Source organism: Sphaerodactylus townsendi, linkage group LG02 (genome assembly GCF_021028975.2).
Source record: "Sphaerodactylus townsendi isolate TG3544 linkage group LG02, MPM_Stown_v2.3, whole genome shotgun sequence".
NCBI classification, from domain to species: domain Eukaryota; kingdom Metazoa; phylum Chordata; class Lepidosauria; order Squamata; family Sphaerodactylidae; genus Sphaerodactylus; species Sphaerodactylus townsendi.
The window spans coordinates 98489945-98511858 of NC_059426.1; the positions used below are offsets into that span (position 1 = coordinate 98489945).

The 21914-nt window shown below is 41.3% G+C and overlaps 1 protein-coding gene across 1 annotated transcript in view; it reads left to right on the top strand.

Annotated features, from left to right (window-relative positions):
* LGR4 (leucine rich repeat containing G protein-coupled receptor 4) overlaps positions 1 to 21914 on the top strand; it is a 119703-nt gene that overhangs the window by 84659 nt on the left and 13130 nt on the right. The window contains exons 6-15 of the mRNA XM_048484373.1: positions 3269 to 3340; positions 5468 to 5536; positions 9577 to 9648; positions 9745 to 9816; positions 12771 to 12839; positions 13275 to 13346; positions 14944 to 15009; positions 17272 to 17340; positions 19372 to 19443; positions 21007 to 21132. Coding sequence (XP_048340330.1) covers positions 3269 to 3340; positions 5468 to 5536; positions 9577 to 9648; positions 9745 to 9816; positions 12771 to 12839; positions 13275 to 13346; positions 14944 to 15009; positions 17272 to 17340; positions 19372 to 19443; positions 21007 to 21132 — 759 coding nt within the window. The remainder of the gene's footprint in view (positions 1 to 3268; positions 3341 to 5467; positions 5537 to 9576; positions 9649 to 9744; positions 9817 to 12770; positions 12840 to 13274; positions 13347 to 14943; positions 15010 to 17271; positions 17341 to 19371; positions 19444 to 21006; positions 21133 to 21914) is intronic.

The window sequence follows — 21914 nt, forward strand, 5'->3', positions numbered from 1 at the left end:
ACAACCACCGCTTTCTGCTATCCTAAATTTCCTCCAGGAGGGCTACAAGAGCGGACTCAGGAGTGCCACACTTAGACGCCAGCTAGCGGCCTTGGCCATGGTCCTTCCAAAGGTGGGAGGGAGTTCCATCACTGTCCATCCAGACATCCAGAAATTCCTCAGAGGGGTCAAACTTTCCCAACCGCCAGTAGTCCATAGACTCCCCACATGGCGCTTACACACTGTCTTGGATGCGCTCACTAGGTCACCTTTCGAGCCTGTGCAGTCCATTCACCTTAGGTGGCTTAGAATGAAGCTTCTATTCCTGGTGGCCATCACCTCGGCCAGACGGGTTTCGGAGATCAAGGCCCTCTCCACTAACCCTAACCTATGCCAATTCTTTCCGGATAAGGTTGTCCTCAAGCTGGACCCCACCTTTAGGCCCAAGGTGGATTCCAGGTTCCATATCAGACAGGAGGTCGTCCTCCCAAATTTCTGTCCGGACCCAGGGCACCCCAGGGAACGGCTCTGACATAACCTTGATGTCAGACGCTCCCTAAAAGCTTTTCTAATTCGCTCTGAACAATTCAGAAAGACCGAGAGCCTTTTCATTAATGTCGCTCCTCCTAGGTTAGGAGAGCCCATGTCCACGGCAGCCATAAGCTCTAATATCAGGACATGTATTATGGAAGCCCACAGGGCAAGCAATCTCCCGATCCCAAGGGGGATCACCGCTCACTCCACGCGTGGCACTGCAGCAAACGCCGCATTGCTCAAACAGATACCCTTGGAGGAGATATGTAGAGCGGCCACTTGGGCCTCCCCCTCCTCCTTCGTACGTCACTATAGGATGTCCTCTATCGATGCAGTTCAGGCATCCTTTGGCAGACGCATCCTCGAACACATCGTGGGGGATTAAACAGCCCACCCGTGGGGACATACTGCTCGGGAAGTCCCGAATGAGACGGCCTCACGGCATCCACTAGAACGACCCATTGGGTACTCACCGTGAAGGGGTCTTCTGGTGGATGACGTGAGGCCGTCTCGGCCCACCCTGTTGGTTTTTTCTCCCCCATCATGTGTTCTTCCCAGCTGTTGGGAACTCCTCAGTTAACACACTTCCTTACACGAGAGCCTACTACATTACTAGCCACTCCTAGAATAGTTGTTGACCTGTTTTAGGTTAGGTCGTTTCCTATGTTCCTGTTGGTGTTTTGTTGCATATATGTTACACATGGCTTCGCCTGGCACTCAGATACTGGGTTGTAGAGGGCGCTACGACGCAAGTGGGAGTGGTCAAAAGTTGGTTCCTGCCTCCTTAACCAAGAGCAGAGAAAACCCGAACGAGACAGCCTCACGTCATCCACCAGAAGACCCCTTCACGGTGAGTACCCAATGGGTCGTTCTTTGTCCAACGCCATTTGGTGTGTAGAAAACTGCTATCAGAAGGGTAAGAATTGTGTTTTCACCTGTAAAATAGGGTGCCCAAGTCTGCCATGTGGCATACCTTAGATTTTTCTGTGACATTCAATGGATTGGAACAATTGAGGCCTTTTTGTCCTGGCCTTCAGAGGTAGGATAGTAAAAAGGGGAGTTTTCCTATCATCGCCTATCAAGAAGTATGATTGGAAGAAGGGTATAGTGATAAGCTTGGAAGCAGAACAGAGCAATTCTGAGTAAATTCATGTGAAATTCAAGCTGTGATTCAAGAAGAGCCATGGCTCAATAATAAACCATCTTTTTGCAGGTTTAGTTCCTAATATTATCAGGTAAATAGATATCTGTAGAAGGTTTGGGGAAATAATGTCTCTGCCTGAAAGCTGTTCACATTGAAACTTATGGGCCATGTGTTCACATTGAAACTTATGGGCCATGTGTCATGCAAGATCTGTTGATGTTACCCAATGCTTGACTTATTTGGGGAAGCGGCATAGGCAGGAGTCTGGTCTATTTTTAAAACAAAAAACAATCATCCATTGCTTTGGCTATAATCTGATAGCTGAAATAAAAGGTGGTGCCTTACACAATTAGTTCACCAGTTCCTATGGTAAATTAATGCTTCTTTTGTTCAGTGGTAAAATGGGCATGAGCACCAGCAATCTACCTGCCTGGATATGCCATGTAACTACCATATATTTTAACCACTAAGCAAAATATTGTTTTTTTCACCCGCTCATTCATTCAATTTTTAACCTGCCCTTTTTCAATGAGATGGGGCTCAGAGTGGTTTACAGCAATTTTGTCTCAATCTAAAATTACATGATTAACAATTTAAAACCTCAATACTAATAAACTGTAATAGCGTCCTAGAGCATATGTTAATGGAAACCAATCTGAGGAGGAAGAAAGGGAAGGGAGACATCTCAAAGCTTTACATTAAGAACTAAAGAGTAGTAGGACAAATAAACTCAAATACTAAGTAAAGGGAAGGAAAGAAAGGGAGTGAGGAAGGCCACTAGATGGAAACCATTACTATTCTCAGCCATAGGCCTGGTGGAACAGCTCAGTCTTATAGACTATGTGGAATTACAACAGGTTCTACAGGGCCTGGATCTCACTTCCACCAAGTTGGGCCAGAGCAAAAAAACCCTCAGACTCTTGTTGAGAACAGGTGGATGGTGTTTTGGGTCCAGAACTACCAGTAAGTTGTTCCCTGCTGAATGTACTGCTCTTGGGGGGGTACATGTATCAAGAGAGACAGTCTCACATATATGAAGGACCCACGCTGCTTCATTCTGGACCAGTGGAAGTTTCTGGAGCTGTCTCAAAGGTAGCCTTGCATACAGCAAATTACAGCAGTCTAATCTGGAGGCGTGGATCAATGTGGCTAAGTCAGGAGGAGATGGGAAGGGGGGCAATTGTTAGAGCTGTTGAAGATGGAAGAACACTACTCAGGCTCATTTGTGATCTGTGCCTCCATTGACAGGGAAATATCCAGAGTCACTCCCAAACTCCTAATGGTTGACACAGGTGTTTATTGCACACCATCACGAGTTGGGAGCTGGCACCCTACTTCCAGACCTCCCTGGCCCACTCACAAAACCTCCATCTTCGATGGATTAAATTTCAGCTCTGTTTTAGCCATGTTACCACAGCCTCCAGACAACTGGCCAATTCAATGATGGCAATAGCCATCAACAGATATACCTGGGTGACATCTGCATGCTGATGACAACTCCACCTGAAACTCTGGACTAGCTGGGTGAGGGGCACATATAGATATTAAATAAAAATTTTGGAGACTCAGTTTGTACAGAATTATTTGTTTCTAAATGTTTTTTTCCCCCAGGCATCTCCATAACAATAAAATAAAAACATTAGGACATCACTGTTTTGATGGCTTAAACAACTTAGAAACTTTGTAAGTATTCTTCCTTTGAAAACTTGTAAATGGATAGAGCATATTGCAAAAGAATTGATGCTATTGAATTTAATTTACAATTAAAGGCTTTGTTTAACATATTTACTTGCATATTTACTTGCATATACACATGTTATCAGCAGAGTTGAAACTGAGCTACTCAGAATTATACTAAGGAGAGTAAGACTAAGCACTAGATCAGATCAGTAAGAATGGTAAAATAGAATAGATAAGATATATACAGAGTTCTATACACAGCTTTATAATGTTCAAGCTGGTACTTTGAGAAGAGAAGAGTTTGGATTTATATCCCCCCTTTCTCTCCTGTAGGAGACTCAAAGAGGCTTACAATCTCCTTGCCCTTCCCCCCTCACAACAAACACCCTGTGAGGTGGGTGGGGCTGAGAGAGCTCTGAAAAGCTGTGACTAGCCTAAGGGCACCCAGCTGGCGTGTGTGGGAGTGCACAGGCAGAGCAGGGAATCAAACCTGGTTCCTCCAGATCAGAATGCACCTGCTCTTAACCACCACGCCACTGCTGCTCCTTTGCCCAGCAACAGTCTTCCCATAGGAACAGAGTCACAGTCTCTTGCATCAATCACCTTAAAGGTCAACTGTCACAAATTACTCCAGACTTTCTGTCTCCTTCCATGTTGCTGACTCAGCTATCTGCTGCCTTGTAGATGAACCCTCTTTTTTATATACATGACAGTTTTGTTGTTAACAGCTCTGATCATAACATGTTTTGCCTTTCCCAAATTATCTGGTGTGGATAGAACTTGTTCAGCAGCAGTAGATGGAATTCCTGGGTTCAAAGGGTTCCACGTCCATCTTTGTTGATTCTTAGATTGAGCTGGTTTTAATTCCTTTCCCTGTTTTTCCATAACATAGAAGTGACAGGCAAGGAGAAATACAGGGAAGAGCAGGGAGAAGTTATAAAATGGAAGATATTAACTGTACTAAAGGATTAGAGCAGAACAATGGTTGAGAGACTGGATTGGATATGGACAATATTATTGCACCATATAATTTTCAAGCCTTGTTTTGTGGTTAATGAGATATCGGGACAGAGTATTTTGCGGATGGTTCTTAAGAATGCCAAACAGGATCTGGCAACACCTTCTGGTAGCGGAACCCTCTAAATAAGATGGTGTTTTGGGACTTGGACAGTGTTACTCTTGCACTTCAAAGGGATTTTCCTTTGAATTACAGTACTGTATTGTTTCCCTATGAAACAGGACTTGCTTATCCAGAAATCCTGTCCAATATGTATGAACTGGATATTTATATCTTACAGTGGAATTTCTTATTATCTGTTTACTGAACACTTTGATTCTGTATGAACTTTTATTAGACAGTATTATATAATTATATGAGGAAGAATTTTAGTGCACAAATACTCCCCCCCCATTGGAAGTCTTGTGAAGTAGTTTGAGTGTGCCTACATATTCCTGCCAAGTACCTGGGAGGTATGTACGCAAGTTGATCAGTAAGGGAGCATTGGAATGCAGTGTTCACATATGCATCAGTGGTAGGTATAACCTTGAAGAGGGTTATATACTTGTATCTAGAAGAAGAATGTAATAATATATGATGCACAATATATTTTAAATACTGTATGTTAGAACCTACAAATGATGAGTACAAGGTGCTCACAGAGGTGGATCTTCCCTTTCTGTAGCAGCTCCCTATGACCCTTGAAAAGACCACTGGAGAAATTTCAGTGAAACAAACTTTCCACTACCAGAAGGGGAGACCAAATTTTACCCACTTTCCTCATTGTTGCTACTGCCCCTATGTCCATGAAGATCCCCCCGGTCTCAAGGACATCTTTTTTGGGTTCACAGTTGTGCTATGGGAAGAGGAGGAATGTAGATGGGCCTCCTTGAGCAACTTCTCAAGTTTGTAGGATCCATGTTTGCAGGATCATGTTTGTAGGATCCAACCCCTCAAATGTTAACATATTTCTTCTGATAAAATGTTGATCTGATGTCGTTTTTAAAAATCTAACCAATTTCCTTTGAAACTGTTTATTCAATTTTGGGCCTTCTTTTTTGTTGAACAAATATAATTACAGAGAGTGCATAATACTAACAGAGTTGTTGTTGTTGTTGTTTTTTAAAAAACAGGGATTTAAACTATAACAGCATGGTAGAGTTTCCTAAAGCCATAAAAACACTTCCAAGTTTAAAGGAATTGTAAGTACTACTAGATGCTTTTAATACTTTTTTTTGTTTTTAGTGAAAATAAAGTAACAGTAGACTTAGGAATATTATGCTGCAGTATTTGGTGGTCCAAAATGAATTAAATTCAAAGAGGTATAGGATTCTTTATTGGGACCATTAATAAATCACAAAGCCACAGGCAGGCTTTTGAGCCTTCTCGTTTCATGATTTTTACCTCGTCATGATAAAACTATGATGATACCATTTTGGCTTTTTCTAATGAATTAAAATGGCTGCCTACTTCTGAAATGGGCTGATATCCTAAGCAAAATCTCAATTAAAAAGGGCATAGTTACTTTCAGAAATAAATGAGTTGGGTTTTGTTTTTAAATTAAAAAAAGATTTCAACTCTGTTTAGATTGAGCAGTTTTAATGTTATGTTTCTGTCTTCCATTGAACACAACTTTGCGGTTAATTGTACAGTCCTAAGAGTAAGCCCCATTGAGCAGAACTAAGTAAAAGTCTTGAGTAGACCTGCTTAGTACTGCTCCTGGATTTCCTGATCAATTATGTTGCTCAATTTGAAGAAAATATCTGGAATCAGCTATTTTTTAACATCTATATGCGACCCCTTGCTCAGTTGGTACGGAGCTTTGGTCTGATCTGTCATCAGTATGCTGATGACACTCAGCTCATTCTGTTGATGGGGGGGGGGTGCAGCTCTCCAGCATTGTTTGGAGGCGGTCGCTGGTTGGTTGCAACAGAGCAGGTGAAAACTTAATCCATCGAAGACGGAGATCCTTTGGCTTGGTCGGGGGGGAGGGGTTGGGGATTTCCAGCCGCCGGTGTGGGAGGGGGGTCACATTGGTGCCGACCTCCTCCGTCCGCAGCCTGGGGGTCCACCTGGATTCGTCTCTTTCAATGGAGACCCAGGTGGCCCATATTACCGGGTTGCGTTTTTCCATCTTCGACAGGCCCAATGGCTGGCCTCCTTCCTCTCCAACGCTGACCTAGCCACTGTGATCCACGCAACGGTCACCTCCAGGCTGGACTATTGTAACTCGCTCTACGCGGGCCTCCCCTTGCGCTTGATCCGGAAACTGAAACTGGTCCAACATGCGGCGGCTTGCCTGCTCACAGGGGGCGCCTTCCGAGAACATATTCAGCCTGTGCTGCGCCGCCTGCATTGGCTCCCAGTTGAATTCCGAATCATCTTCAAGGTGTGAGTGTTGACCTTTAAGGCCTTATGCGGCCTGGGACCCTCGTCCCTTCAGGACCGCATTACCCCATATGTCCTAGCTCGGCCTCTGCGCTCAGCAGAGGCAAATTTACTGGAGGTCCCTGGCCCCTCGATGAAGCAGCTGGCCTCCACTCGGGCCAGGGCCTTTACGGCTCTGGCGCTGGCCTGGTGGAACATTCTCCCACCAGCTGTCCGGGCCCTGCGGGACCTTGGGGAATTCTGCAGGGCCTGTAAGACTGAGTTGTTCCACCGGGTCTTTGGAGAGACCAGCCACTGAAGGTGCCCCAGCGCCCTCCCCTTGCTTTCTATGGGTCCCTAACATCGTCGGGACCCATTATTCTCTCTTTATTTCTTTTTAGGAGGGTCATGTAAGGGTTTCGCGGGGCGCTGTTTTAGCTTAAAATTGCTGTCTATATTGTATTTATGTTTTATATATGATGTTTTTATATATGATGTTTTGTGCACCGCCCTGAGCCCTTCGGGGATAGGGCGGTATATTAAATCTAATAATAAATAAATAAATAATTTATATCATTCCTTAATGTGACTCATACTCAACAATGGCTTATTGGGTCTATGGTCAGGAAAATAATCCAAATGCTTTTTATTAAATATTTACATGTTAGTGAGTTGCAGCCTACATGAAAAGGAGTTCCTTAACACTGAACAGTTTTATTATGGCATTGTTAGGCCAGAGACCATCACTGGTCCCTACCCCAATTTTTTTAAGGTACACATTTCTTTAAAGGAGGCTTGTCTGAAAACTCAGATCAAGGTTCCTTTTGTTTTAAAAGAGCCCTGCCGCAGCGGTCGCCAAAACTATCAGGCCAGAGACTGTCTCTGGTCCTTTAGTTTTAAAAAAGTCCTGCTGCTGTGGTCACCAAAACTGTCAGGCCACACCTAGTGTATGGTCCTGTGCAGCTGTGTTTTATAAAGACTGTCAAGGAAATAATACCCAAGAATCTAGTTTTAAAATAGAAGAAGAAACGTTTTTACTGTCCAGAATTAGATGTCTGACGGGGTGCTCTCGAGGAGAGACACACTCACCATACAAAAAAACTCATCTTTTATAGTTTCCAAGAATACATACATCATAATTCATAACTGCATAGTAACCCATATAATCATTTTCCCATAAGTGCTTTCTTCCTTAGCATTAAAATCCAACATGCTAGTCTGATCCTTCTTGTTACACAAATGCTGGAATTTTCCTCTGCTCTTCGGCAGAGTTTGTCCCTCTTCGGCAGAGTTTGCAGGGCAATAAATTAAATTCTGTCTTTCTGGTTTTCAGTGCTGATCACCAGTTCCCAACATTCCCAAGGATGGGTTAGAATCATAAAGTTCCCTTTCACAGGGTGAAAGATTTCACATACAACTTATTCACTTTAAAAGGTTAAAAATGATTTTTACAAATATAATGTGATTCTAATAGAATAGACTTATAGTAGAATACAAGTAGATATAAATCTCTCATCATATCAATGTTCATTAAAAGACAAACAAGTCTATAAAATATGTCTTCTGTCATATCTTGGCCCATAGTGACAATATCTTTCTTATAGATATACTGTATAAACTCATGTATAAGCCGACCCGTGTATAAGCCGAGGCACCTAATTTTACTGCCCAAACCTGGGAAAACTTATTGACTCGGGTATAAGCCAAGGGTGGGAAGCCGGGAAGCAGAGGGAGCTCCTTATTTGGGCAGTGACATCAGGGGGAGTCACTGCCCAAATAAGGAGCTCCCTCTGCCTGCTTTGTCAAATCCAGCCCGCAGGCAGAGGGAGCTCCTTATTTGGGCAGTGACTCCCCCTGATGTCACTGCCCAAATAAGGAGCTCCCTCTGCAGGGTTTGAGGAAGCCCAGCCAGCCAGGGTGCCTCAGGGTTCCCCCTTCACCCTCAACAAGCAGCTTCCCAGTGGCAGGGAGGTTGTCCCGCCCCTGCCCCAGCCTCCTTGTGATGTATAGAAAATGGTGACTCGCATATAAGCTGAGGGGGCTTTTCTAAGCTTTTAAACAGGGCTGAAAAACTCGGCTTATACGCAAGTATATACGGTAATATTTTCTTGCCGGCATTACTGCTACGTGGCTTCTGAAGAGCTGGCTAGAGAGAGAGAGAGAGAACCCTTTTAAATCCTTTGATTTTATTAATCCATTTTTCTTTAATAGCAAATACAATTTTTAGACATTGGTTTTCTCAATCTCACAGCATGAATTTTCAGTCTAGAAACTAATTCATCAGATGTGAACTAAGGATCTGTTAATTGTTACAGTGCCAAAATATTGCTTCTTGATTTTTTGTAAATATTCAGTTCACATTTTAAAGGAAGTCTTCTTGCTTATGAAAAGACCATGAAAAGCATGCAAGCAGTAGTTCTTCTAGTTCTCCATTTTTTTAAAAAAAGTCTAAATCTAGCATCAGGTATTATCCAGTTTTGGTGCTTGGGGTAGTGCAATGTCATCATTTTTGTTATTTTGCCAGAAGTGTTGATGCATTAGGTGTTAGCAATGCCAAGGAACCCCACCATTTTATCCCAACAGTTTGTTAGTTGGCAGTGGGGGGGGGGGGGGCAGGGCGGCAGTCAGGAGGTCTCTCTCTCTCTCTCACTCACACTGTCTCTTGCTGGAGATCTCCCCCACTCCAGATTATTTCATATGACCTTTTTGGGCTCCCATGGTTATGCAATGGTGCCTTTGATTGAACTGGTATCTTAAATAGTACACAGTGCCCTCCCTCCAATTTCTGTTATTTCAGCAGCACTTAATTTTTCATTGGATTTGACACTCTGTTAAATCTTGCATTTAACAACATTTTTTCTATCTTTTTCTAAAGAGGATTTCACAGTAATTACATCTCCATGATCCCTGATAGTGCATTTGGTGGAAACCCACTTCTAAGAACGATGTAAGTTTTTATGAAATATACTTACACTTCTGGAGTAATGGATCCAAAAGTAATTTGATCGACTGAGACAACTTGTCTTTAATTTTTGTTTTACAGACATTTGTATGATAATCCTTTGTCTTTTGTTGGAAACTCAGCTTTTCAGAATTTATCAGATTTGCATTCCCTGTAAGTATGTTTATAAAGAAGTCTAAAATATCTTGTACCCCAGCTTCTCCATTCTATATTAAGTATAAAAACCTTAATTGTATTAGTCAGAACTGACACCGAATCCTAAACACATGTATTTTCTTGGTATTCAAGGAAATGTGCTTAGAATTGCAGGTTTGTTAAGTTCCCACAAGTATGGATAGTTAGTTCTTCAAGAGAGCAAGACTAAAGCCTGGTACCAGGTTTCTAGTTGATTCAGTTATCTTAAGAAAAAGAGGACTTTGGATTTATGTCCCCCCCCCTCCTTCTCTCCTGTAAGGAGTCTAAAAAGGGCTAACAAACTCTTTCCCTTCCTCTCCCCACAGACCACCTTGTGGGACTGAGAGAGTTCCAAAGAACTGTGACTAGTCCAAGATAACCTAGCAGGAATGTAGGAATGCAGAAGCAAATCTGGTTCACCAGATAAGATTCTGCCGCTCATGTGGAGGAGTGGGGAATCATATCCGATATTCCAGATTAAAAGTCCACCTGCTCTTAACTACTGCACCATTCTGGCTCTCTAAAGAAATTATGGGGAAGCTACTGTGGCTGATTACCCATGGGGCAGCTGCTGCGTGCTACAACTGGAGCGTGTTGGGGCAAGAAATCTTGTCCTGACATTCTTCCTCCCTGGTGCACGGTAGAAGCAGAAGTACATTGGGGCAAAAAAATCTTGTCCCAATGGGCTTCCTCTCTGCAGCACACTGTGAGAGGAAGTGTGTCAGGGCTAGATTTATTGTCCAAATGCGCTTCCTCTTGCTCTGCCTGTGCTTCTTGCTTTCCATTCCATGAACTCCTACTGTAATTTGCTATGTTTCAGTCATATGATGGACACACCAAAGTACAAGTAAATATAATAGTTTGTTGCCAAACAAACATAGTAATCTACCAGCTTCCCTAAATATTTTCTGAATCCTACTGCCTGAAGCTCCTCTCTCTTAGCCAGCAAGGATCCTCCATAAACTCCCATCCTCTCTATGCCTGTAAGGATGTGTTTCTAAATTACATCTTTGGCTATAAGTGCCCTTTTCCTTATTTCATTTGACTTTGCTGTTGTAACTCCACAGTCCACTATTTACTCAGCAAGCCTTTATCGGCGTAGACAACAATACAACAATAGTAAAAAACTGATTTAAAAAACTGCATCAATATACAATACAGGAAATAAATGTTAAGTGAAAGGAAATCTACTGGCGTTTAGTAATTTCTAGGAGAAAGTCTGCCACTGTCATACAGAGAGAAGGATCAGGATTGTCCAGCAAGTAATCTAAATAAATCGGGGAGATTGGGTAAGTGTAAAGGAGTAAGATTCACTTACTTGGATCTGATTTCCTTAAATCTGAAAAAGTGTAATCATTGGTGGGTCAGAGATTCAACTGAGCTAGCATTACATGGGCACAATCTTTTAGAATTTTCTTGTTAAATCTGCCATGTAACAAGGTGGAAAGCATAACAGTAAACCTGGCAAGCATTATGACTCTCTTTGAACAGGGTTTATTAAGCAATACAGGTAGTGTGCCAAGTGGCTCTGTTCAAATGGGATAGAAAAATACAGGAGGGAGCAACTCCATAGTCAATTCACCACTCATAGTTTTCATTTATTCCAGTCTGTCAATGGTGCTTCCAGACGATGAAAACAATAAACTACTAAAATTACCAACAGGAAATAATTACATACTAATACAGCAATAGTAAAATAGATATAATTAAAATACAAGTGAAAACAGTACATTTTGTAGCAGCCTCAGAATAACAGCAGATTGTTAAAGAAATCAACCTAATTAGATGCCCTTTCTTGTTTTTCCCCCCATGCTCCCTTGTAAAGCATTCTGTATTTCTTTATTGTGGGCTTTTCTCTTTCAATTCCCAGAAAAAGCTAATGGGCTATGTATTTTTATATATGGAAGCTTCTCTTAAGTGTACAAATCCTTTAAAACAAACTCTTCTGAGTCTTAACGGAACTGAGAATGTGTTTCATTCACAATTTCTTACCTGTACCTCAGGATGACTTTAACTTGAAATAAAACAGGGATCTTGGTTAGGATATTCTCATTCCTCCACTAAAATCTAGTGTAAAAGATTTTGGTGTTTTACTTGGAAATAACCAGTATAAAAATACTGTTATAATTCTGTAGAAGCACTATGGAGTTGTAGGTTGTTCTCTGGCCTATTCATTGAAAAGGAATACATTTATATATCTGATTCTGTTGCTAGTTACCAATAAAGGCTATAATAAGGCTTGCATAAGATTAAAATACATGGAGGACACTACATAGTACACTTCTTATAGAAACTATCAGTGACTTGACTTTGATGGGGGGCAGGGATCGAAGCAGTCCTGGAAATGAACTACAATAGCATCTGTGGAGTGTTATCAGGAATCCAAATATCAAACATCCTTAGCAAATAACAAACACATTGAGCAATCTTTCAAATGTTGCAGTACTTTTTATTAGCATGTTTATACTTCAAGGTGTGATCCAAATATGCTTAAAAACTGGAATACTTAGAAGAAGAAGAAGAGTTTGGATTTATATCCCCCCTTCTTCTCCTGTAAGGAGACTCAAAGGGGCTTACAAGCTCCTTTCCCTCCCTCCCTTACAACAAACACCCTGTGAGGTAGGTGGGGCTGAGAGAGCTCCAAAGAACTGTGACTCGCCCAAGGTCACCCATCTGTGTTGGAGTGCACCAGCTAATCTAGTTCACCAGATAAGTTTCCACAGCTCAAGTGGCAGAACTGGGAATCAAACCCAGTTCTCCAGATTAGAGTGCACCTGTTCTTAACCACTACACCATGGTGGCTCTTAAATTTCAATGGTGAAAATAATCAAATCTGCATACACTTCCAGTGAAAACCTGCTTTCCTTAACATTTGGCTATCCTTCCACCAATAATGCATATTTGTGTTCCATTTTTTTCTGTTTCTTCTGTAGGGTCATTCGTGGGGCCAGCATGGTACAGTCATTTCCTAACTTAACAGGGACCACTAATCTGGAGAGTCTGTGAGTATCTTGCATTGAGTTCTTCAAGTAAAAAAAATCATAAACTAAGAAAAATGGTTTCCTCTGAAGACACTTTAAAGGAAAGAATTACTGCATCTTTGTTGTAAAATACCAAGGTCTGATTTTGTTATGTTTCCCTTGCATTCCCACAAATTCAATGAATTCCATAAAGGGAGGATGAGAAAGGGATAGTTCTTTCTACTGTTCTGCTGTCATTGTTGTGGAAAAAGCTGAGAAGCAAAATTGGTTCAAATGTCCATTTAAATCATTGCCCTTTGACTGTTTTAGATTCTGATAGGTCAACATTTTTAGGGGACATTTAAACTCTAAAAGGACATTTGCACTGTCCAAGGGATTTCCAGCCTTGGTTAAATTCTGATTCTGCTAATGCAGTTTGACCAATATTCTCTACAATGCTTATGTTTTATAAAACAGGACTTTTACAGGCACCAAAATCGACAGTATTCCCACTGATCTCTGCCAAGAGCAAAAGATACTTCGAACTTTGTAAGTAAAAACCTTCAAATTCTCGCTGTACTATAAATGTACACTCTGTTTCAGCTATTTTTAAATGATTCCAACTGAAGATAGAACCCTGCTTGGGGTAATGCATTGCTTTGACTTTTTCCTGGAATATAAAGAGCACAGTATTCTACCTGTGCTAGCTGAACTTGCTTAGCTTGTTTCAAAAGCCATGTCAATTAAAAATAATAAACAGGCCAGTAATTTCCACCATGATGCTTTTCCTCCCAACAAGTGAGTGTTCTTGGACTGGTCCATGTAGCTCTAGGCTGCAGGAAACGCCATCCGAATGACGTTACCTTTTGCCAGGAAACTTGAAATGGGAAACACCTGGTTAATGTACTGTTGACTGCTGGAATATGTCGTTTTCACTGAACATATCCTACTTCTTTCTCCAGTCTGCAACAGTCATGCAACTTCTGTTAGTGGATTTTATCACCTATCACAAAATCTGAACCACCAAAGTAATCTACTTTGTCCTTTTTATTCCATCACTTCCTCCCTCTCCTTATATTTGCTAGTGGGAACAGTTAGTAGAATTTTAGCTCCTGCAACACTGCTTTATGTTGTAGAGAGATACATCAGTTCTAAGCAGGAAAAGCTTTTCCAGAAGAATGTCTAGTTTAACAACCATTGCTGCTTCCACATAGAGGTTTCCAGTTTGACATGTGAACCAGAACAAGTTTTTTGGAGCACCTACATAATGACATCCTGTAATTATCCACTTTGCATGTTCCTTTTGTTTTCTGCAGTCTTTCCTATGCTTGGTTTGGTATGATCTTTTTGGAAAGACTGTAGTCAAATCATGCTTGTATGCTGTGTGGATAGAAAAGTGCACATTCTGCCCTATCAGCACCATATTCCTTTCTCAGCCCTACTGCAGCTGTATGACACTCTTCCAAGGGAGAGTTTTCTAAGAAAGAAAGAGAACAATTTACATATCACTATAGCAATATAGTTATAATGATCTATCTTCTAGTTCCTGTGAATTTCCAGTTTTTACTTTTTATAAAAAGTAAGTAGCCAATAATTTTCCCTTTATAGCTCCCCAATGAAAGGGGATAAATAATTACTTTTTGTAACAAACAAAACTGGAAATTCAGAGGAACTAATAGATCATTATGACTATAAATACAGTTAGACTCATGCTCAAGCCATCAGTGTCAGCATTTTCCACTCTGACTGGCTGTGGGTTTCCAGAATTTTCTAGAGTGGTTTTTTACATCACCTACTACCTGATCCTTTTGGTTGGAGATGCCAGGCATTGAATCTGGGATCAACTGCATGCCAAGTAGATACTTCACCTCTAAGCCACAGCCCCTATCTTCTACATGATAGTGATTTGTCAATAACTGATTATTTTTAAAAGTTGCTGAAAAGCTCTACAGTGGCACAGGGTTGGGGAAGGAAGATATGAGAGAAATTGCAATAAAGAAGCTGCAAATGCCTCTGCTTCTTGGGCAAAACGAGATTTTTTTTGCGGGGGGTGGGATACTTGTGTTTATGAACCTGAACGAAAATCTGTAATCTTCATATAAAACAGTCAAATTAACTTTTTCCCCTTTTCTCCTTGCATTTCAAGGGACTTGTCTTATAACAACCTAAAACAGCTTCCAAGTTTTCAAGGTTGCAGTTCCTTGGAAGAAATGTAAGTTTTTAAAAAATGAACCTGATCCCCTTCCCCATATATGTGCCATGAATGAAGAGACAGCAGAGTTTGTCTACAACTTGTAGCAAGTATTTCAGAATAAGATTGACTCTAAATTAATACTTCTTCGTTGTTAACGCTGTTAAACCCGATCTTGCCTGCAAGCCAAGGAGCATGGCTGGTAGGCTTTGTGGATCGGGGAGGGGGGGGGGAATGGCGCAAAGTGTTGTGCGCTTTCCATACCAGAGCAATGGGGGCTTTCAAATCATCACCTTCCATTACTGCTTTTCAGTCTATCAGCATGTCTAATTGTGTAAGCTTTCTCATTTTCTTCTCAGTCTCAGGTCATTTTTATCTCTCTTGGTACTTGCCTGATGCAGCATCTAGATTTTAGTCTTCTAATACTGTACTCCCTAGTTTTTCACTCTTAATCTTCCATCTTCCTTAATGTATCACCAGCCATCTGAATGTGTGTGTAGTTTTTGGTTTTAATCTTTAAGTGGTGATGTAAGTGCTTTCTGTGATGATTCTTGCTACCTTTTTTGAGCTTGGGAGTAGAAAACAGACTGGTCTACCTCTACTTTACCGCCAGTTGTTTCCACTGAACTCCTCTCAGGCTATTTCTCCCTTGGGCAGAGGACATCTCCTGATAGTGGGTGTTTCCCACCAGCTTGCTGGAGAGGCATGAAGTAAAGTTCAGCTTCCTGCTTCCTGGGAGACCCCTCCTCCTTCTCAGTTTTCTTTCGTGGCTCTGAAGGAGAAGCAGTCCTAACTTCTTTCCAATTCTCTTTCCTTACACCTCTGCTCTTCTCTTTAACTAGCTAATTATAGTCAGCCTCCTCCCCGCCCCCCCTTCTCCTGCTGCCCACGGCTCTCTTTTGCCTCCTGAGACGCTGTTAAACCCGATCTTGCCTGCAAGCCAAGGAGCATGGCTGGTAGGCTTTGTGGATCGGGGAGGGGGGGGGGGCAATGGCGCAAAGCAACTCCAATGATAATTTTCTCTTGGAAGAGGAGCCAGGGTGCTCAGGAGAGCTAACAGAGATGCGCCTAATCGCACAAGCGAGCAGGTCTCCTGAGAAGGCTGCTCAGACGCACACAAGCCTCATGGCGGTGGCCATTACCCATGGCAGGGAGAAAGCCACGAAAAAGAGCTCTAAGGACGGAAACAAGCCCAAAATGGTGGCAATGGCCCCAGCAACCCCGGTGGCCTTGAAACTGCATTTAACAATCTGCAGCAGCCACAAATGGAGGTGGGGAGCCCTGGGGCGCTGATTAACCCCCAGTTACAGGCCATAGACCCAACTGTGCTACAGTTGTTTGAGGCCTTTAGATCCACCATAAGGAATTATATGATCTCCCTGTTAGAAGAAAGGGGGGTGGGGCGCCCTCTGGATATGCCCAACCTCCAGGTAATGTGGGAGGGAGGTACAAAATAAAAGCTCCCTAGGCAACAAAGGCAGCCAGAAAAAGGGCCAAGGTTACACCAATAAGGATAAATTCCTCCCCTCTAGATAGTGATTCTGACTCCAGGGAAGAGGGCAAATTCCTTTCCCAAGAAGAGGAGGAGGAGGAAATATGGGTGGCAGAAAAATCACTCAGATTTTTTTAAACAGGAGGATTTCCAGTACTTATTTAATAAATCCCTCACAGCATTGAATTTAAAATCCTCTGCCAGTGAGACACAGGAACCGGGCATGTTGTCCCCCGATGCAGGTGGATAATTACAGGATGTCCTTCTGCCCAGGGGAGAATGACCATTGGACACTTACTGTGAAGGGTCATTCTCCTCTGGGCAAAGGAGGACATCTCACCCACACAACACAAGGGTAGGATAAGACAGGAAAACCTAGCCGTTAGTTCAGGGGGACGTTGAGTTTAGGACAGTTACTGTGTTGATTAAATTGTTCAGTTTCCTGTTAGGTAGTTGGCCTTTGGCCAAAGGGGAGATCCGTTCCTTTCCCCTCAACCCCGTTTGTTTCTGTTTGTTTCTGGGGTGTTGAGGGGTTCTTCTACACAACTCTTTGAAAGTATACAGAACTGAGAAGGAGGAGGGGTCTTCCAGGGAAGTAGGAAGCTGAACTTTACTTCCTGCCTGTCCAACAAGCTGGTGGGAAACCCCCACTATCAGGAGATGTCTTCCTTCACCCAGAGAAGAATGACCCTTCACAATAAGTATCCAATAGTCATTTTGTCTTTACACAATAGAGTAGCATATCATACGAAATGTCATTTCATGACTGCAATGTCCATGTCATATTTCAGATATTTACAGCATAATGAAATTGAGGAAATCAAAGATGTATTCCAGGGTCTGACTACTCTGCGTACTCTGTGAGTATATTCGCCTTATAAATGTGTTGATTTAAGGGAGAAGTTGAAAGCCAACAACTATGTTCAGTATTTTCAGCTTAAGTACAATTATCCAAAAGGAAGTAATAATCTGTGAAATCGGTATCTTTTTTGGACTATCTTCATATCAATCCTTATTGTTTATCCTTTTTAAAAAAAATCTTCCCTGTACCAGCAACTTCTTCAGATATTTCCTTCTCACTATAGCATTCACAGACTGCAGTTAAATGCATTACATACCCAAACACTAATAAATTAGTCGGTGTGTGCCAAAACATTATGCATTATGGGGTTGAATGTTAGGATTTTGAATTCATGAAGTGGAAATAATTGGCTTCTGCTTAAAATTTGGTGGACAAATTAGAGTTTTAGTTTTTATCCAACTCTGTCACTTAAACAAATCTTCAAAGAGGCTATGATTATGGTACATAATTTCATTTATTTTGTGTACTGCTCTATGTATTGGAAAAAACAGTATAAATTATTACACTTAACTGGTTTTGGCATGAATTGAAGCATTGAGAGGCAGAAAGAAGGTATAAGAAGAAGAGAGAAATAGAGAATATTTGCACCTTTTTATGAAGTACTGTAAGTTTTTTGGCAAAAGATCCAGTTGGGAACAAAGGATGCTAGGTTGCAACATGGATTTCATTACTCCTAGAACATTGTTTAATATATTTCATGCAGTTACTGTTCTGGATCCACCCTTCAATGTGTAATTTTAATCTTGTTTATTTTACAACTGATTTTACAACTTGGAAACCATACACTAAAAAATGTGCGTATATACATAACACCTGCAAAGACAGGTTGCTTAGGGAAACATCCATATTTTGAAAAAAAAAATCACATACTTTTCCTTGGTGTGCTTCCTTGTTGTGGTCTAGGATTTGGTGAGGCAGGGAGCTAAACATTTAAAGTGAATTCTGATATCTGACCAGGTAGCTGAACTGAATCCCTAGGAAAGACCAGGTGTTACAACCAATGCATCTAAGTTCTCGCTGCACTGAGAAAACTTCTGCTGCTTGATGGGCCTTGCAGAGGATGGCAGAATGCCACCATTGACTGATCAGAGGGAGAAGTCTCAATTCATGTTGTACGCACATGCACAAATGTCGTCTATTTATTTAAAGTGGTTATATGTTTTGGTTTCCATTCTTCTGCTGTGAAGGCACTCAAGGCAGCTTACAACATTTAAAAATAGAAATTAATAGCCAATCAAAATAATAAACAGTGTTGATTATAAACATTCATGTTTCAGCAAGAGGCAGTAGACTTTGGCATATGTGCAGGTTGTGAGTCAGCACCCATCGTATTATACCCTTAATTAGAGCATGCAAGTTGTGGCTCGAAATATATTACAAAGCCCAAATGGGCTACACCTTCTAAAGAGCAGTTGAGGAAGTGAATTTTGCATAAATAATCAGACATGTTGTATGTATATCAGCATAAAATAGTGTGGGGTAAGCTCACTAAAACTATTCATCTGTAGTTCTGCTAAGCCAATAGCATATGCTTTGAGAACATCTGTGTTCACCTTCCATATAACTGTATGGAACCTTAGCCTACTTTAATGTCTCTTACAGAAGTAACTGAACACAGCAGGATGAGGGAGAGTCCATGGTGCTCTGCATGTGCACCAAGGTGCAGTGGACTCTTTACATTCTTTTCTCAGTTGTGGTGGTCTGTATCCTGCTGGAAGCTGCTGTGCATACCCCTGCACAAGTTTCAAAATTAAATTATAATCCAGTGCAGACAAGATGCTATCCTAGAGAAAATAAAGCAAGTAGTCTTGTACCTCACTCCAAATGGCCATGCCATTCACTCTGATTTTCCCAATAGACATGAATTGTTTAAAGAAAATTGTCATAATGACATTGCAAATACAGTTAAGATGTTTGTCAGAAGCTTTGTGTGACCTGAAGTGTAATGTAATAACTGAGCTGCAAACAATGGTCACTTGGAAGTGTCAATGTAAATCACTAATACAATGGGTACTTCTTAAAATTGCAGTGATCTCAGCAGAAATTTGATCCACCAGGTCTACAAGGCAGCATTTATGTCGCTTGATGCCATTACCAATCTGTAAGTAGGCCATTTAACATAGAAGGGATTTCGAATTGTTTCATAGTGGCATTTTTACTCTCAAATTCCCTTTTCTTGTTTCCTTGAACTCATTTTTTTAAAATCACCCCAATGTGCATATAGAGAAAGCAAATATAACATATTCCTGTCACATGCTTGCTGTATTTTGATAGGGAAATTATGTTTGCCCAAAAATGAAACAATGTGAAACAAGACCTTCTTTTCCTCAGTTCCCCTTCCAGATTATATGCAGTGGAGAAGGGGATGGGTGTAACTCCACACAGGGAGATGAATGTTCCAATCCATGCATTGGGAGAATGCACATATTTTCAGAAAAAATCTTTTCCTACCTTTGCATAGCACCAGGAGTTAAGGGGACAAAAAAGCTTTGAATCCTGTTTCTTCTGTAGCTCTTTTCATAGATCTTTCCAAGCCGTCATTTTATGGCGTCTTTAAGGACTTGACCACTTTTATGGCGTCTTTAAGGACTTGACATGGATAATCCTTCTGGCTCTGGTTCTTCTAGTGTTATTCCTACCCCCTCACCAAGAGACTGTTTACTGACTGCTTTGGTTAGTAAAACAACTGCATTGGGCAGTTATACTTTGCCAGACTGGCACTAGCAATTAGGTTTGGGTAACAATAGCCGTATCCTTGGAAATTTGCAAGCATGGGATGGTTAACAGCTATTTTATTATTATTATCATCATCATCATCATCATCATCATCATTATTTATTGCATTTATATACTTTGAACATAAAATATACAAGTAGAGTATAAATAAAAACAGACAATTAAATTATAACTCTGCACATTTTAAAACTAAACCCCTTAAAACGCAGCGTACTAATTATACAATGCAATAACACAACAACTCAGCAGATGGCGTCTCGCGACTAAACCCCCTAAAAGGGGGGGGATGGTAGGGTCCACTGATGTTATGGGGGGGGGGCGATCAGCGGCCGGTTTCCTCAAAGGCCTGGTGGAACAGCTCGGTCTTACAGGCCCTGTGGAACTCACTAAGGTCCCACAGGGCCCAGACATCTGGAGGGAGAACGTCCCACCAGGCAGGGGCCAGGGCTGTAAAGGCCTATTTTCTTTTTTCTAGATTTTCCTGTGAAAAGTAATGGCTGGCCCTGGGTTGTACAGCCCCATTGATAGTAGGAACATCTAGAAAGTAGTGTGATGTAGTTGATAGAATTTGGGGGTAGAGATTACCCAATTTCAAATCTCTGTTTGGTTTTAAGACTAAGCGAAAGACCTTGGCCAGATCACTATCTCTAAAGCTGAATTACCCCCAGGATGGTTTTGAAGATAAAATGGGATAATCTATTTTATGCTGTCCTAAACTCCTAGGAAAAAGGGTGGAGCCCAGATTGTATAAGCACTAAAGAAGTTGATTATGTAATGCTGCTTGCAGGACAAAAGAACATTCCCTTTACCCAATCAATGGAATGTCTGACTATCCATTTTCGATAGGCATGTTCTAGTATTTAATATTCTGCAATCTTACACAAGTATTTCTGTTACATTTGTTTTTGTCCCCCGCCAATCTTTTTAGAGACTTAAGTTTCAATGCATTGACTTCATTTCCAACTGAAGGCCTGAGTGGGTTAAACCAGCTTAAGCTTGTAGGCAATACTGAACTGAGAGAAGCCCTGGCAGCAAAGGATTTTGTGAAGCTTCGGTAAGTCAGTAGCTAGTTTGGAGTACCTGTGTTTTAAATATACAATTGCATGTTTTAAAAATACAATTGCATTTATGCCGACTAAGCTTCCCCCAAATCATTTTATTTCAATTAAAATTGCCAGTTTCCTGCCTGTTCTTACAGCAGCAGTCAGTGCTTTTAGTACCATGCCATAATGTTCGAACCACAGAAATTTACCTGCCATATTGAAAGCTCTGGTAGCTAAAGCAGTATTTTAGGTTTTACTTATGGAACATAGAAATCTGTCTTTGCCAGACTTATCACTAGAACACCCTTTCTGTTAAGGCTATAGCTTCTGCTCCAGTTTTTGGTTTGTTATATAAGCAAAGAATAAGCCAAATCGTGCATTTATGTGCTGAAAAGCTTGTTTCTGCCCTTATGACGTTCCTCCCATTCAATCTAGCCAACACTCCAATCCTTGTCTTTAAGAGCTAAAGCTATATGCTTCTGTGAGAAGTGTTCATATTTGTACTTGAAAATATGTCACCAATCTAGGCTCTGGGACTGTTCCATGTAATATGAAATCTAACTCCCTTGTGATTCTTGATGTAGGATCTTAACCACTAGAGGTATCCCCATCTCCACAAGTGATCATGACTCTAAACCAGGATTTACCCATGGTTGAAAATCCTGGTTACAGGGAAAGAGCTCTCAATATGTAAAGGACATCACAAAAAACTGATAAGGCTGCAAGACCTGCTGACGTACATCTTAGGGAACAGAGTGTGAAATAGGTTACATGTATGGATTAGTAGATCAAC